The 16,447-nt window shown below is 41.4% G+C and overlaps 1 protein-coding gene across 1 annotated transcript in view; it reads left to right on the top strand.

The window, feature by feature from the left end:
• The window catches only part of LOC133210715 (lipoxygenase homology domain-containing protein 1-like), a 93,957-nt gene that overhangs the window by 35,965 nt on the left and 41,545 nt on the right, over positions 1-16,447 (top strand). The window contains exons 17-21 of the mRNA XM_061350375.1: positions 1,971-2,133; positions 5,823-5,977; positions 6,830-7,039; positions 8,483-8,606; positions 13,099-13,307. Of these exons, the coding sequence (XP_061206359.1) occupies positions 1,971-2,133; positions 5,823-5,977; positions 6,830-7,039; positions 8,483-8,606; positions 13,099-13,307 (861 nt within the window). The remainder of the gene's footprint in view (positions 1-1,970; positions 2,134-5,822; positions 5,978-6,829; positions 7,040-8,482; positions 8,607-13,098; positions 13,308-16,447) is intronic.

Below are 16,447 nucleotides of genomic sequence, written 5' to 3'. Positions count from 1 at the left end.
TAAATATTAATGCAACCACTAATAAGGAAACCCCAATAAAGACTGTGGCAATGACATGGTGATTAACAATAATGATATAATTAACTCTTGCAATAACTGCACATTATGCTCCACTGTGCGGACTCTCAAGTCCCTAGATACCCTATTAGCAAACAGTGTTCGTATCAATGGCATGTACAGCCAACATTATGAAAGTTTAGGAGCAGTTAAAAGCGTCAGCGTGAGGTGCGATCTCTACTTGAATAAGAGAGTTTCAGCACTAAAGGATCGTCTGGAAAGCCTTCTCTTCCCAGGCTGTAGGTGGGGAGATAAGCACCGTTCATCAGCCCAGCATGCAGTAAGATAACACAGGGTAGTCAGACAGATAGTGCAGAAATGAGTAGGCAGCAGTAATGGCATGGCCAGTCAGTAGGTGTTGTATTTTGCTTAAACAGCTCAAGTGACACTTGAAAGTGGAATATTTGAAATCATCCAAAGTGGTGCCAGTTTGACACCATTTTGTACTGATCATTGTCCAAACCGCTTTATGGATATAAACATTGCAAGTCTAGGGTTAAACAGCAGCACTGCAGGGAGCAGCAGAGAGGAGGAGAAATGGCATTTTGTTGACAGCAGAAAATTTAGGCTGTGTGGATATAAAAGATGATTCTGCTGCAGAGTCAAGACACTTGATCATGCAAACCCCTTGGAGGGGTTCAGCTCCTGCAGATGAACTCACCTGTGATCTGTGCACAATCATATGATGGCCCGTTCATGCAAGGTTAGCAGTGACTGAAGTGTGCCTCTGATCTTAGGTGCCTCTGATCTTAGGTGCCTCTGAACCTATTTCTCCCCAGCGGCCAAGTCAGAAAGGGCAGGATCTGGCAGCTGAAGGCAGTAGTACACAATGATAGCAATAGTCAAGATTGCTACAGGGAGAGCTATTCCCTTCTTTTACTATATATTAATATTTTAGTATTTAAACAGTAAAAAATAGTGAAGAAAGGATCCTGTATTAGTTTGATAAATAATTACATGAGAGTAATTAAGGTGGACAGTATTCATATGTATATTATATATAAAACTGCTGGTACATACAGTAGCAGAAGAAACTTTCTGTGCTGCTTAAGAGAGAATTTATGAATTTGTCAGTAAGGAAAAGGCCATCTTTTTTTATCCCTTTATTTAGTTACTGTGAGATTAAAACTAATGTTTCTTTTTCTGTTCGGACTTGGGGTCTCTGCAGCTTGTATGACAGCTCATGCCCCCTTTTTTATGGAGACATAGCCCGGGGTGCCCAGCACACAGAAAGCTGCCTGCATCTTACCATCTTGGAGGCCTTATGGGAGTCTGTTCTTAATGAGTAGTCTGGGATTGATTTTGTTTACCAAGTAGAAAACACATGTTCTATTGTTTTTGTTTGTTTGATGATAGAAATCATATTCGTTTCCACCAAAATGAAGTCAAAACAAAAGGTCAAAAGATTAAAACAGTATTTTTCCCTCTTAATGTGCATATGGGAATTGCCTGGAAACCAGCTTGAGTCACAAAATTATAGGGCAAAAACTTGAAGTACTGTCTCAGAAAAAAACCCTACTAACTTCCAAGAGATAGCTGCCTGAATAAGGATAGAAGAGGAATTGCAGTCTCAGTTAAACATGGCTTCAGAAGGAATGGTGCAGTCCTGATTAGAACTTTGCAAGATTAGGAATTTGCAAGATCAAAAACTGGGAAGGGCAGAGATCTGCTGGTTCATACATCCAGTCTCACACAGCATTGGGAATACTGTTCGCTGCCTCTTCTCAGAGTCAGCAGATGTCCTCTTTCTGGAGGAAATGTATTTCTGTATACTATTTCAGGTCTGCATCTGCATACAAACACATACAGATGAGCTGAAAATCCTTGCCTGCATGTCAAGAGTGTTTTCAAAGGGGAAATGCTAATGTGTTCACATTGTTTTGAAGAGATTATCTCTGTCATGTTCACTTCAGGGCTCAGAAACTGTCACATTTCCATGTGAAAGATGGCTTGCGAAGTCTGAGGATGATGGCGAGATTGTCAGAGAACTGGTACCATCTGAAATTTTTACTGAAAAACTCATGAAGGATGGGACACTTAAGCAGATAGAGGAAGAAGTTGAAGACCCGTTAGAAGGTAACGTAAGCCTTGGAGTAAGTAGGGACCTTTTAATCTGATTTGATTTTTTTTTTTTTTTTAAGTAAAACACGTGTGGTTCAGGCAAATGCAATGCTGGTATGACCGTTCACATTTTTTTGCCTTCCTGTTATCTGCCTTCTCTTATACCTGAAGCAGTTTCATGGAATAATACCATTACTTGCCTGTAGGCCATTTTTAAACCTGTCACAGACACCCTTTCACAAAGACATAGCTTGCACATCTCTAATGCCTAAGAAAATTCTTCCATCCTCTCTTCCAGGCTCTGCAAACATTTGTCCAACTTCACCTGTCCTGTACACTCTGCCACTTCCTTTCCTACCCTACCAGTGCCACTGAGGAGGAGAATCATAGAATCATAGTATAGATAGGGTTGGAAAGGACCTTAAGATCATCTAGTTCCAACCACCTGCCATGGGCAGGGACACCTCACACTAAACCATGTCACCCAAGGCTCTGTCCAACCTGGCCTTGAACACTGCCAGGGATGGAGCATTCCCAGCTTCCTTGGGCAACCCATTCCAGTGCCTCACCACCGGTACATTCAAAAACTTCCACCTTATAGCCAATCTAAACCTCCCCTGTACAGGTTTTAACCCATTACACCTTGTCCTATCACTACAGTCCTTAATGAAGAGTCCCTTCACCAGCATCCTTATAGGCCCACTTCAGATACTGGAAGTCTGCTATGAGGTCTCCACGCAGCCTTCTCTTCTCCAGGCTGAACAGCCCCAACTTTCTCAGCCTATCTTCATATGGGAGGTGCTCCAGTCCCCTGATCATCCTCGTGGCCCTCCAACAGTTCCATGTCCTTTTTATATTGAGGACACCAGAAATGCACACAATACTCCAAGTGAGGTATCACGAGAGCAAAATAAAGGGGCAGGATCACCTCCTTCGACCTGCTGGTCACGCTCCTTCTGATGCAGCCCAGGTTACGGTTGGCTTTCTGGGCTGTGAGTGCACACTGAAGCCTGCTCATGTTAAGTTCCTCATTGACCAACATCCCCAACTCCTTCTCCGCAGTGCTGCTCTGAATCTCTTCTCTGCTCAATCTGTAGGTGTGCCTGGGATTGCTCCGACGCAGGTGTAGGACCTTGCACTTGGCATGGTTAAACTTCATGAGGTTGGCATCAGCCCACCTCACAAGTGTGTCAAGGTCCCTCTGGATGGCATTCCTTCCCTCCAGCGTACCAACCGAACCACACATCTTGGTGTCATCGGCAAACTTGCTGAGGGAGCATTCAATCCCACTGTCCATGTCAGCGACAAAGGTGTTGAACAAGACCGGTCCCAACACCGATCCCTGAGGGATACCACTCGTTACTGGTCTCCAGCTGGACATTGAGCCATTGACCACAACTCTTTGTGTTCAGCCATCCAGCCAGTTCTTTATGCACTGAGTGGTCCATCCATCAAATCTATATCTCTCCAATTTAGAGACAAATTAGAGTATAATAAATTTATTATTAAAATAATAAATAGAATAACAAAAAAATAAATTTAGAGAATAACTACTTATTCAGTTCTGAGCCTCTCTCAGTGTTCTTATGCTGTGTTTGCCTTTCCTCATAGCTGAAGCAACTTAACAAGAACTCAAGTTTCATTCCAAACTTGTTGCTTCTCTGTATGTCCAGCTGATCCTAAGTATTTTTCCTCTAGGACCTACTTTTTCCACTCTTTCTGCCCCTGGGAGAAGTCATGAACCTTCCTACACTCTGAGCAGAGCAAATTGAATTCAGCTGCCATTTTTATTCTTGGTTCTTGCATCTGGCAACAAGATGATTCAACAGAGAAAATAATTTCTCTCCCTGTTTATTTTCTCTCAGAGTCTGATTTACATTTATGGTACACCACTGTGAGAGTGGAATTTAGATGGATTTTAAGTGTTTTCCATTGCCAAGGGCAGAGGTGCCTTGCTTCAAGGAAGGCTGGAGCCTGACCTCTGTGCCCTTAAAAGAGAGAAGTGTGCTGTTTCGTCCTGTGAGTAAATGCATCACTGCTAGATGCCTGCATGATATTTTCTTTAATTTACTCACTTCCGTTTCTTTACCTGCCCCATCACTGGCAATGTTCAAGGCCAGGTTGGACGGGGCTTGGAGCAACCTAGTCCAGTGAAAGGTGTCCCTGCCCATGGCAGGGGGTTGGAACTGGGTAAGTTCTAATGTCCCTTCCAGCCCAAACCATTCTGTGATTCATTCTATGATACCTTGCATTAGTTACTATATGATAACTAATCTAGGTGACTGTTTTTTATCTTCAAAACGCAAAGACTTAGCTCAAGTTGTACAATCTATGGAACAGGATTTTTGGATAACTAATGGTTTATTTTGATTGGGAGCTCGGACTAAGTTTGGGGACTTCTGCTTTAGATATAAAATATCTGGGATGGGAACTGTCTTCTCCATCTCCATGAGTCCTCACGCATCTTGGGCTGTGGCACAATGTAAATGAGAATGGAAAATCAGCTTGTGTTATTCTGAAGATCACTTTTTATATAGTAGACTACCTGTCAGTCTTGAAGTTGTCGTAACTGGAGAGTGAAAACCAAACAGGGATGCATAGAGCTGACTTTATTCATTACTTTCTTTATTATTAGTGTAACAGTTGTCTTGCTAATATTAAGCTGTAACACTGCAGGAGATAATATGAAGAGGCAAACCAGAAAACCTGGCATTGTACCTAGCTTGTTGAATAGTCTCAGGTAATGATCCTGATCCATTTCTTAGAGAGATCAGTGGAAATCCTTCATGGACAATGAAGCAGAATAGTCCCTGGTTTACTGGGAAAGCTAGGTACAGAATAAAAAGATAATATAGATATTTTCTTTCATGCTGTTAACATACAAAGAAGAATCATAACTAAGATTTTATGCCTCTTTCCCATTTGCATTGCCCTGGGATTTGCAAGGAAGGTGTTCTCCAAGGCTTGTATGCCACCACAGTAATCAGAGACTTGTGTAGTTCCTAATTGTTTTCCTGGAAAGGATGCTTTCAGTAGCTGTTTGTTTTCCCTGTGTAATTAGGAAAAAGAGTAGCAAAATAAAAATAGGAGTATTTAACAGGTTTAGTAAAGTACATTACTAAAGACTTGATGGGATTTTATTGGATCTTTATTGAGAAAACAGTACAGCTCCAGCACTTCCTTAATTACTGTCTCAGCAAAAGAACTCAGAAACCTGTTCTCTTTCTGTTTGGGGAATTTATAGAGATACATGCCACTAACTCTGGTAGTAATTGCACATCTGAATTCCTGGTTTGTTTATGGAAGATGGAATATAAAGAATTCACAACACTGAATCACTTGTTCTCAGATGTATGTCCCTTGAGCCTTGGTATGAAAAGGCTGAGTTCCCTCACCTCTATTGACTTCACATCCAGTAATAACCATGATTCTTTGCATTTTTAACTGTGAACTGTGTGATCACAGCAATGGACAGACATTGATTAGATGGAGAAAAGTCAGCAAACTTCAGCCCAGTGATTCCCCAGTCTTTGGATCATTACCAGAAGCCTGGAAGCATAAAACATACGGGATTTTAAGCCTCCAGGAACTGAGTGATAAGCAGAAAGCTTGGGGACCATTTTCTTCAGTAAATTCAGTAGCTAAGACAGATAGATCTTGATAACTCACCTGTCCAGAAATCACACCTCCTTTTCTTTCTGCAGTTCACACCTACAAGATCAGTGTGTTCACTGGAGATATCTATGGTGCTGGGACAGATGCTAATGTTTTCCTAAACATGTATGGAGATCTGGGGGATATGGGAGAGAGAAAACTCAGCAAATCTGAAACAAACTTCAACAAGTTTGAAAGAGGACAGGTACAAATGCAACGGGTTAATAACACTTTCCATTTCCCAGTCTTTAACCTAGTAAGCCCATGACTGTCTTTATAGGCTGCATTTTCCTATGACGGATGAAATCATTGATACCACTTACCATATTCATTACCTTTTAAAATTATTTGTATAGATCCTCAGCAGAGTATTACAACCAACAGGCACTTCAGCAAATTGGTAGATGCTTTTGTGAAGTCATTGACAGACAAATTATGATCTTGATCCATATAAACTGGCCTGAATTATTAGCTGTAGGCTTGAGAGCACACAAAACCAGAGGTATCTCATTCCCATAGCCTTTGTGCAACTGATTTGCACGTATAAAATATATATTGTCATTCACCACATAGCATGATAAATTGACGGGATCTAAACTGCAGCTGTGTTTGACAAAATAACTCTGAAAGTGGTACTCTGTGGTCAGCCCATGAGTCATATTTACAGCCTCATGTGGAGATATTTAGATATAATAATGCCAAAGATTGTGATATCTGGATTGCCCATACAAATCTCATTGTGTTAGAAAGGGAAGAATACTTAGATTTAAAAAAACAGGATGTAAAATTCCAGGAATTCAATATTCTAATTAGTTGTAAAAGTGACATTTAATCAGCTCCCCTCATAGCAGAAGCAGGCTTCAAAACACTTCCCTGCAGAACAGTTTTAGCATACATATATGCCTCTACATACTGCTGCAAAGCTTTTAACCAAACACCATCATGTGAAACAGAATTTAAACGCACATCATGCCCTGCAGTCTCCACTTGCTTTTGTCTGGTAGATGATCTGTTGAGAGGTCTTTAACAAAAGCAACTGCTGTTGAACACACTGCAGGAGGACACGTTTACTATACAGGCTGTGGACCTTGGCATTCTGTACAAGATCAAGATTCGTCACGACAACAGCATGTTCAGTCCTGACTGGTTCCTGGATAAAGTAGAGATCCTGGACGAAACCACAGAGGAGTCATTCGTATTCCTGTGTGAGCGCTGGCTCTCTAAAAAGAAAGAGGACAAAAAGATAGAGCGTACGCTTTATGAACAGGTACAGTTACGGCACAGAGCGGTGATCCCAACCCACTGCTACTAAAGAAAATAAGATGATTGAATATCTGATTGAAGTCCAGGACAGATCATTAGTGACTTACAGGTTTTTTTGCTTGTCCAAAATGAACCTGTGATTTTCAGACAAGTGCTGAAAGTATGATCACTCTCAGCCCAGTATTGCTAGCTCTGTAATTTGCAATTTCAACAGAAAAATCAAGGTGTCTAAGTGAGATTCTTCAGATGAAAGCAAAAGTATCTTGCTGATGCACAGTAAAGTATATTTCCCTGTTTCTCTGCTTGCTGTGCTCACAAAGTAGGTTAGTTATGGATCCCATTATTCAAATTTCTTGAGCCAAAATATTGGGTCCCTTGACTTCATCCTCACCAAACTAGACAGGTTTATCTTTTCAGCTCCTTCTTCCATCACTGCCAAATGTAAAAAGTCTGGTCTGTTTGCTACCACTCAAAGCACCAAATGTTCCTTATTGAAATGCCCTTTTTACTTGCATATTCTCTACTGCTTTATCAGGCTAATGTAGGTAATTGTAATTCGAGGTACGTGCATGAATTAAAACAGGCAAACAAGATTAATAGACCTCTCTTGCTTCTATACAGTGAGATATAATAACGCAGCTGATTGCAAGTCCATTGTGTTTAAGGAGTCCATTTTACAAAATACAGCGACATATTAATTGACAGTTACCACTAAAATTATCATCAATGAGATTGAGCCAGACTCGTTCTGAATACAACAGAATAGATATGAGAAGAGTTACACCATGGATGAGTATTGCCATATGCTCCCTCATAAAACTGAGGCAGACAATGCTATGCATGCTTGTGGTCACACTCACCCTATTGCCAATATTAATTCATAATGAGGAAAAGATAATAACTCTTTTTTTAAAACTTTAATTGCATGACTGTGTGGTAAGAGCCACATTTGTTAGATAATGGCATTAAGCTCATCTGCAGTGACTCTTCAAATACAATAGACATTTTTTATCATTCAGCTTTGCAGTACTTTCCCTCTCATGCTCTTTGAACTGTACCATATACTTTCCTCTGACACCTTGGTGTGTGCCCTGATAAGCAAATCTGGCAGTGCTCCATTTTCCTATGAATTTTCCTGAATTTTCTATGGTTATTGCTCACGCAGGTAGCACAGGAAAAGTCACAACACACCATTAAAGTCTATTAGGCCCATTATATTTTCTTATATTGTAACACACATCCGAAATGACCTGTCAAGGTTACCAACAAAGTGAATGAATTACCTACAGTAAATTACAAGTCACATTTATTTGAGCTGCACTGAGCAAAAGGCTAGCTGGGTAGCTATAGGGATTTCTTCATACGTTGTTCTTGGTGGCACATGGGAACAGCTGACAATGCTTGAACACTCAACCTCATTATCCTCCACTATATGCCTTGCAACTAGAACTATGATGGTGAGCGGAACAGCCTGGATGGCTTATCTCTCAGTGCGTCAAGTCAGGATAGCAGTGGAAACCCGAAGGAGACGAAAAAATCCAGCTTGGTCAAGGCGGCAGAGGAAGGATCATGTGAGCAAGCACTGTGTTTGATTGCATGTGTGCATGTGTTCTTGGCTTTCAGTGCTTGAAAGTGTGTTCAACCTGGTGAAGAGCAAGGAGCGGCAGAGAAGCAGGTTGCTTCTCTTAAGCTTCTGTTGTGACTACTTTGTAAAAGCTCCATCAGTCCTTGTGTTTCTGTGATGCTTTTGTACAGCTCTCCAACCCTAAATGTGAAATAAGCCATGAAGTTCACAGCAACTCCAGTGTTTCCAACCCTCTTATACATCCCCTGTAGAAATCTGTGATGGTGCAGCTTGTCAGAATTAACTTCTCTATTGCCAGAAGATGTAAGCTCTCCAAACAGTGTGATGCTTTGTACAGTGTGACAGTAGGATTACGTAGATGGTTATTCAAGGGTACGCTGTTTTCTGTGACAGTGAGGCAAAATGCACAAGGGAACTCTATGGGCAACTGCAATAGCAAATCATGTCCCTTAGATGCCTAAAGTTAGATGAGACCATCCACACCACCTAGTGTGGAGAACCAGCTAGTCAACAGCATCCATAGGACCTCTTCAGAAAGAAACCCCTGACTTGAAGTACTATACACTCTCTTGCTGCTCTTCCACCATAATTTCATTAAGGATAGCAATTCAGAGGTAGGTAGAAATGACACTAGCCTCTGATCATTGGGTTCTCATAGAGTAAAGGGAAGAATTTATGCAAATTTTGTATAATTTTGTCCAAAGTGACCTTTAAAGGATCCAAAGCTCTTTGCAGTGAGAGGGACAGTAACTAAATCACATATGCTATCACCAAAAAAGCCTCCCTTGAACTATCAGAGGCTCTTTTCCACATGATTGCTTAAAGTAGCTGTTGTTGCTGATATCGGCCTTTTTTCTCCTCCTGTATATCTTTGACTTTCTCAAGATAATATTTCACATAGCATATCAGATCTAAATTACCAAAGATGGCTTTGAATTTCTTGTTTGCCACATTTAAGCCATTTCCCCTTTTTTCATGATCGGTCTAGTTATGCCCCCTCCACAAGGATCTTTGTTTAACATTAAGTGAAAAAACCCTTCAGGTTTTTTTCTTACAACACAGCTGCATCAGAGCAGCTGTTGTGAGGTATGGAAGGTGAGCAAGAACACAAATAAGTCTCTTGGCTCTCAGAAAACAGGCTTCAACTGAGAGTGCTCAGGTGAGCCTGTTCTTTTCTAGGAGTGGTCTGGGTTATACCTTAGTAGAGGAGAATGTTCTGCAAGTGCTGTCATTGAAAGATAGGGAGTTTATGAATTCTGGACTGAGTTTTTCTGCTCAAATAACTGATGGAAACTGTGGCTTTAGTGTAGAGTTGCATCTTTAGGCTCTGGTTCCTGAGATAAGGCAAAGCTGACTATACGGATTGCATCTTGTAACAAGTGAAATATGCCAGACTGTGTCTGCAGAGGCCAGCTTATATGCAGGGAGGCTAGTCCTGCTCTGGTGCTGCAGTAGGAAGCAGGAAAGCTGTGCATGTTTTGTTCTGTCCTGGCTGCGAAGGAAGCTTGGAAGATTGGTGTCCGTCAGCTGAAGTTAAGCTTGGTGGAAAACTTTTCTAGTCTATTGGTATTTCCTTATAACTTCATTATCACATAGGCTTTTTTTCTCTGTATTTTTATACCTTTTTATTAACTACCTGTGTGTTCCAGGACAATGATTTATTATCTAAATTACACCTATAGTTTGTTGTCATTCTCCGTGGGGTCTTTTGGGTGTATGACTAAGTTGTTTTTTTGTAAGAAGTAACTGGGCAACAGGTGAGTCACGCTTACTCTTAGTCCACTGCAAGTGCCAAGTAATGAAACTTATCTTAAACTTCCATGGTAAGGCAAGTGTAAAATGATGTAATTTGGCTTAGGAGTTTAAGATAGATTTCACTGACATGGTCCAAGGGAATTCACACAAATGGTTACTGCAGCTCAGCTGATAACCCAGTAGCTTGTTGTGATGTGATATCTGAGTGGCATGTCTCGTGCCTTTAAGTTGTGAGGCAGACATAATGCTGCATGTTGCTTATCCTGGTCTGCAACCCATGTGTCTTGGATCAACCCTTCTTTTGTAATCCCATATTGTGCTCAAGTGGAAAATAAGATTCCCATGTTCCTTCTGATATTAGTTCTGTGGTGAGACAATGGATAACATCTGCCATGTTAGCATTCCATGTAGTTTCACAAATAATGGGTAAAACATGAACATCTCACAGGAGAATCCCTCTCCATCAGAGCTAGGATAGCACCCATCATCTCCATTGTGCAGGGTGGTCTTTCTCTTCAGAGTCCTGGAGTTTGTCATCAACACTATCTCTGTTGCAGTGACATGACCTCATTAAGGAAGCTGCGTCCTGAAGGAATGTCAGATAAGATGGACTGTGTGAGCCAGACAGCCGCCTCCTGAACTGGATAAAAAGCCAGCTGTTACTTAGTTGATTAGGGGAAGTGGTATTTAGCTGCCTGGGAAGTGGAGTGAGAGTTCAAGCAGCCCAGTTCTGACTCTCCCATGCTCAAGATGGTGAATAACTTTGAGGGGCAGGAGGTGATGTGGAGATGAAGAGCAGCGAAAGGCCCTGTTGGCTAGGAGCCTGCTGGAGACAATGTGGTCTGTATCCCTAGTGAAACCCAACCCTCTGTGAAGGGGATGTGTGTCCTCAAACAGCAGGAACCCTGCACAGGGGCTCAAGGAAACAGGGCAAAGGAAGATGGGCTGTGGGTCCTGTGGTGTCCTGCTGTGGCCACATGCCTCACCTTCTCCTGTGTTTGAAGTAGAACTATGAGTCCCAGACAAAAAGGGAAACAGGGGAGAGGGGAGATAAATTGAAGGATTACTCTTCCAGTTTCTTGAGGAAAGAACAGCAATCAGTGTTTCCTGCTGTTTCCTGAAACAATGTTGCCTGAACTTACTGTCTCTCTCTGTATCCATTATTTCAAGTGGAAAATGGTAATTTCTCATACTTCTCATTTTTTCTACCAATATTTCACGTACTTTGGCTTGAGGATGCAACATCAATTGAAAATACTGGTAGTTCTGTGAACTTATTCTGCCACAGAAGAACAGGATAAAAACTTTATAAAAAGGAAGTTCTGTCCCTCTTCAAAATATACTTCATTTAAAAAAGGGGTCTGGGGCTGATCTAAACATGATCCTTTGATATATTCTTACAAAATTTGTCTTGCCTAAAGCTAAGCTCTTTCTCCTCCTAATGCTGTCAGCTCCAATGACTACTTTGTGAAGAATGCATTGCATATCATTATGCTGATGCGCACACTGAAATGTAAATGATACTATAATGGGGAGAATAAGTCTTGCCTAATTATCAGTTTATTTTGTGTTGGTACACAAAATCCTCAGACTGGGGCTGAATTAATCTCTCTGGGTTCTGCTCTGCCCAGAGGTAAGAACAGATTTGATCAGCATGAATTCGTGCCTTCCCTGGTATTGCACACATATTCTGAGCTTGACGTGAGTTTCTAGTACAACCCCCACCCTGAGAGTGTTGTTAGTCACCATAAAGCAAAACTAGATACCAATCCCAGGTGATCTGAAAGCCAACTGAGCCTTTTTAAATAAAAAAAGTGATGATGAAGCCAAGCTGAATTTCAAGTCTGTGACAAGCAAGTTTCAAAGCTCTGAGTCTTGTCAGAACAGTTTGAACAGCCCTGCACAAATGTTCTGAGTATTTAACATCTAATTCTGCACTGCCTGCTTGGCTTACCCAAATGAGCCTTTGGAAAGGATTTGAAAAGCAGTCTGGCACTTCCTCCCTTTCAGCAGCTGAACTGAAATGCCTGAATACTACAGAACAACCTTCTAAGTCCCAAGCCTTGGCCTGAAGGTTTTTACCCTGAGCAATATTATTACTCAATGTATAAAATTATTGAGTGGCCTACTGTTAATACAAGGATTGTTCATAGTTTGCCTGGATTTGCAAAGGGATGCTGAAACCCTGAGGTGCCCCATAGATCGTGGCAATCCTTGAATGAAGCACAAAGGAGAACATTTTCAGTTGTACTGGGACACTCACTCAGTTATGGTTTACCTTGAAGTCAGCATAGATTTATTTGCCTTTATTGAACAGTGAATATAAGATCACTTTGGTCTAATAGCTGGTTTAAGATTTAGTTGCTCAGTCTCATCCTCAGGAAGGTCTCTTGGTGTAAATAAAGATTCAAGCCCTTTGCTGTTCTGTCAACTATTAGTGAGAAATCTGGACTCAACAGCCACCTTGCAGCCAGTAGGGTTATCTGGGGAAATTAACCCTTGCAGAATTCAGTCCCAAGTGTGTATGGTAAAGCAGTCTCCTGTGCATACTTATAGCTCAGTGCTGCATGGTGTTATCCCTTCTACGAATGAGCTCAATGGGATGTGAACCTATTTAATATGCATGACTGCTCCCCCTGATGGTATGAGTCCCTCGTTTTCTGAAGTCTCATGTAAATGCATATGTGTGGGGGTTCTGATGACTAAACCTCTGTTTGTTGCAGTGATCCCATACCACGTCACTGTCACGACGGGCACTGTGTATGATTCCAGCACCGACAGCAGAGTGTACATCATCATCATGGGTCCTCAGAAAGTGCAGACTGAGAGGCTGTGGCTGGATCTTCCAGAAGGAAAAGACGAGTTTGCAGATGGCTCCGTAGAGAAATTCTCTGTTTGGGGCCTAGATGTTGGGGAGATCAAAAAAGTGGAGGTACTTTGTGAAGGCAGCATGAGTACTGGAGGCAAACACATGGCCAAAGAAAGCACATGTTGCTGTTATTCTTAGCAGCGAAGGGAAGGCACTTGGGTCAAAAAGGACTGTAAACGGGGATGTGCTAATGAGATTTCACATGTGTCTGAACTTGAAAATAAGTATGCTTTATATCTCACAAAAACCAAGATCCTTGAGATGCAGAACATAATCTTGAATGAGAAGGAATTTGTAGTATGTCCCAGATTTGTCCCAGCTCTGGCACTGTATTTAGTCAAGCATTGTTATTGACAGATGCAGTGAAGGTTCCAAGGGTGCAGTCCTCCATCAGTCTTTTTCCTAGTTGATTTTTACTCTCCTTCCAGTTGGGTTTCATAAATTGTGCCTGCAGTGAGAAACACATCTTGTATAATTTTCTAGCTAAACATCAAAATTGTTTTCACATCTTGGAGGACCCAGGCTCAGAGAAGAAAATTAATCATTGCTCGTAAGTAACGTACACAAATAGATTTCGGTACAGGAGCCATTTTTAATGCTATGGCTCAGGGAGACAGAATTTGCATAGGCTTTCCATCACTGAGCTTAAACTTCACATGAATCTTCCAGAGCATTTGCGCACAACATTCTTGTTTCATATGGCAGTTCCATCTCTTTGAAAGCCTGCTCCAGTCCCTTGCCTGCTGAAACCCACAGCATCTTAGAATTTCAAGAGCCAATTTAATTTTTTTTTACCCCATGCTTTGTGTTGCAGTACACCTACGTGCTGATGCTTGTGCTTGTGTATTCAGAGGAAGATAAATGAAAAAATATAGAGAAATCCTAAGTAATTAAAAAATCTTTGGAGTTGTATGTCCTGTTGTAGCAGCTGATATACTGAAGCACCCCTATTAGCTTTCATTCAAGCAATAGATTCTGAGAAGTCTCCTTGAGAGTTTTCCATATTTTATCATCAAGCTATTTCCTTAATGCATTCCAAGCATCTAGTTATTATGAGTATTAGTGGCATTTTCTATCTGGTTTATCTCTAGGTGAAACTTTGAAAGTGAAGCAAGTGCACAAATCCTTCTGTGTGGACATGGAAAAAAACATGGGCTGGGACAGAGAGGGAGGAAAAAGCCAGTATAACCCCTCAATGTCAGAGAGACAAAAAGAACAGGCTGAAGAAAGCAATAGAAAGGGATGCATGAAAAGAGCTTGTGAGTAGGGCAGGGAAGGGTAGAGAAAAGGAGAAAGTAAGAGCAGACACTTGAAAATAGGCAAATCCAGAGGATTACAAATGGGAAAGAAGATAAAAAGTTGTAAATTAAATGCAGAGTTAGGAAAAGAAAGAATGTGTAGCTTTCAAGCTGGTGATGGTCTTCTGCAGTCTTTCAGCCCTATCCTCAGTAATCTCACCAGTCTGCTGCCTCCCTCTTGCTCATTTTTCCTTTAAGTTTGTAACCTCCCCCCGTGTTGTAGCTGAAGGAGCCATCTGCTCCTGGCCTTCTGCTTTCCTTCATGCAGTGCCCTGTTCTTGGAAGGTCCCTTGCTGTTGATCCATGTCCCAGCGATGACATCGATGTGCCAGTCTGCTGTGGTTGCCATGGAATCAGTCCATACTCTTCTTGTACAAAATTGCAGTGTTCAGGGACATTGCAGAAAACTGGTAGTTATCTACTTGGGAAAAGTGAGGAACAGTTTGTTCTCAGATTTGGAATTTGGCTGCTTCTGGAAGAAGTCAAGAATTTCTGAATACAACTTACCATGTGAAAATAAGAGATCATGGAGATTAAGTTTTCAGAAGCCCTCTGTATAACCCAGGTAGCAGACTGCAGGATTAGTAGGATTGTAAGATTTGCAGCATGATGCCACTTATTCTTTGGTATTATTTTCCTGCTGCAAATATACTTTGGTGAAAGCAGAAACAGTGGAACGAAGTAATGTGAAAGGGGCTCATTTATACCTGATGTGTGAGCCTAAAGATATAATATTTACTACTGGGGTACTTTAACAGACACACTAACATGAAAATAACTAATACATATTATTCAGTACACTTTATACTGTGCTCTTAAGACAAATTTTAATACTTTTTCTTCTAAAGAATAAAAGTATTTCTGTTCATAGCCTGCTGTTGCTGAAAAAACTCGGTATGTTGGGAAGAGTCTTTCACTGTTCTCCATTTCTAAACCATTTCTGGACTTTTGGTTCAGAGTCTTTCTTAATCACAAGCACAGAGTAAAGCCAAGGACATACAAATGTTTCAAGTCCAGTCCACTGACTAAGGGCCTGATCCTGGAAGACCTAAATGTCACTCTGGTATTCTCTGCACCTTGCACATTAAAAATCCTTGGTTTTTTATTCTTTTTTCTTTTATCTTTTTTCTTTTATCTTTTCCTTCTCTCTCAGGTTAGAGAATACTCAGATTGTCTCCCATTTCCCCCTGTTGTTGCACTTGGTTTCTTCATGTCTGTGAGCTGCTCGGTGTGAATTCGCATCTTCATCTTGGTGATGAGAGATATCCAACAGCCCTTCAAGGACAGTAGGAGTGAGTTACAAAGGTTTTCAAACAGCCTTTGAAATTCTGTAATTCTGGCTTTAGCTCAAACATCACAGCCTCAAACAACTTGTGATACTGGTACACACGTCCAGGCTACACTGCTGTTGTGGCCATGGCTTTGGATCACTCAGTGTATGTTGTGTCTACAGAATTACTTGGAATTGAAAAACAAATGCCAGTGTTCTGCTCTCAAAGTCCAGCCATAAGGAAGACTCAACACTGGATGAATTTATACCAGACTTTACAACACTGTTCTTGAGGCCCTTAGAAATCTGCTTGTGTGCAGGTTTTTCAAGGCAGCTGGATGTGCAGAATGCTTTCATCTATCCAGTCATTGATACCAAAGGAGTTAAAGGTTGCTGTGAAAATCTGGTACCTAGCAATGTCTTGGAATGATGCTTTAGGAGGGGGTTGTAATGAACCCAAAAGAGCAGCAGATTTTAATAAGCTCATTGGGATTTTCCCACCAGCTGCTTTGTCCCTGCTTCACTGCAGAGCCATTGCCCTCAGCTTTTCCTATCGCCTTGTCTGTGCCATCCTGCAACAGGTCTCAAGAGTCTGTGTGCAGACTCTCAGAAGGAGTGTGGTTTTGGAAGAGGAC

Source organism: Neopsephotus bourkii, unplaced genomic scaffold (assembly GCF_033783945.1).
Source record: "Neopsephotus bourkii isolate Nb327-2 ecotype Australia unplaced genomic scaffold, CSIRO-AGI_Nbou_v1 NB_484, whole genome shotgun sequence".
NCBI classification, from domain to species: Eukaryota; Metazoa; Chordata; class Aves; order Psittaciformes; family Psittacidae; genus Neopsephotus; species Neopsephotus bourkii.
The sequence above is the reverse complement of the archived record's forward strand: the minus strand, read 5'-3'. Positions and strand labels throughout refer to the sequence as shown.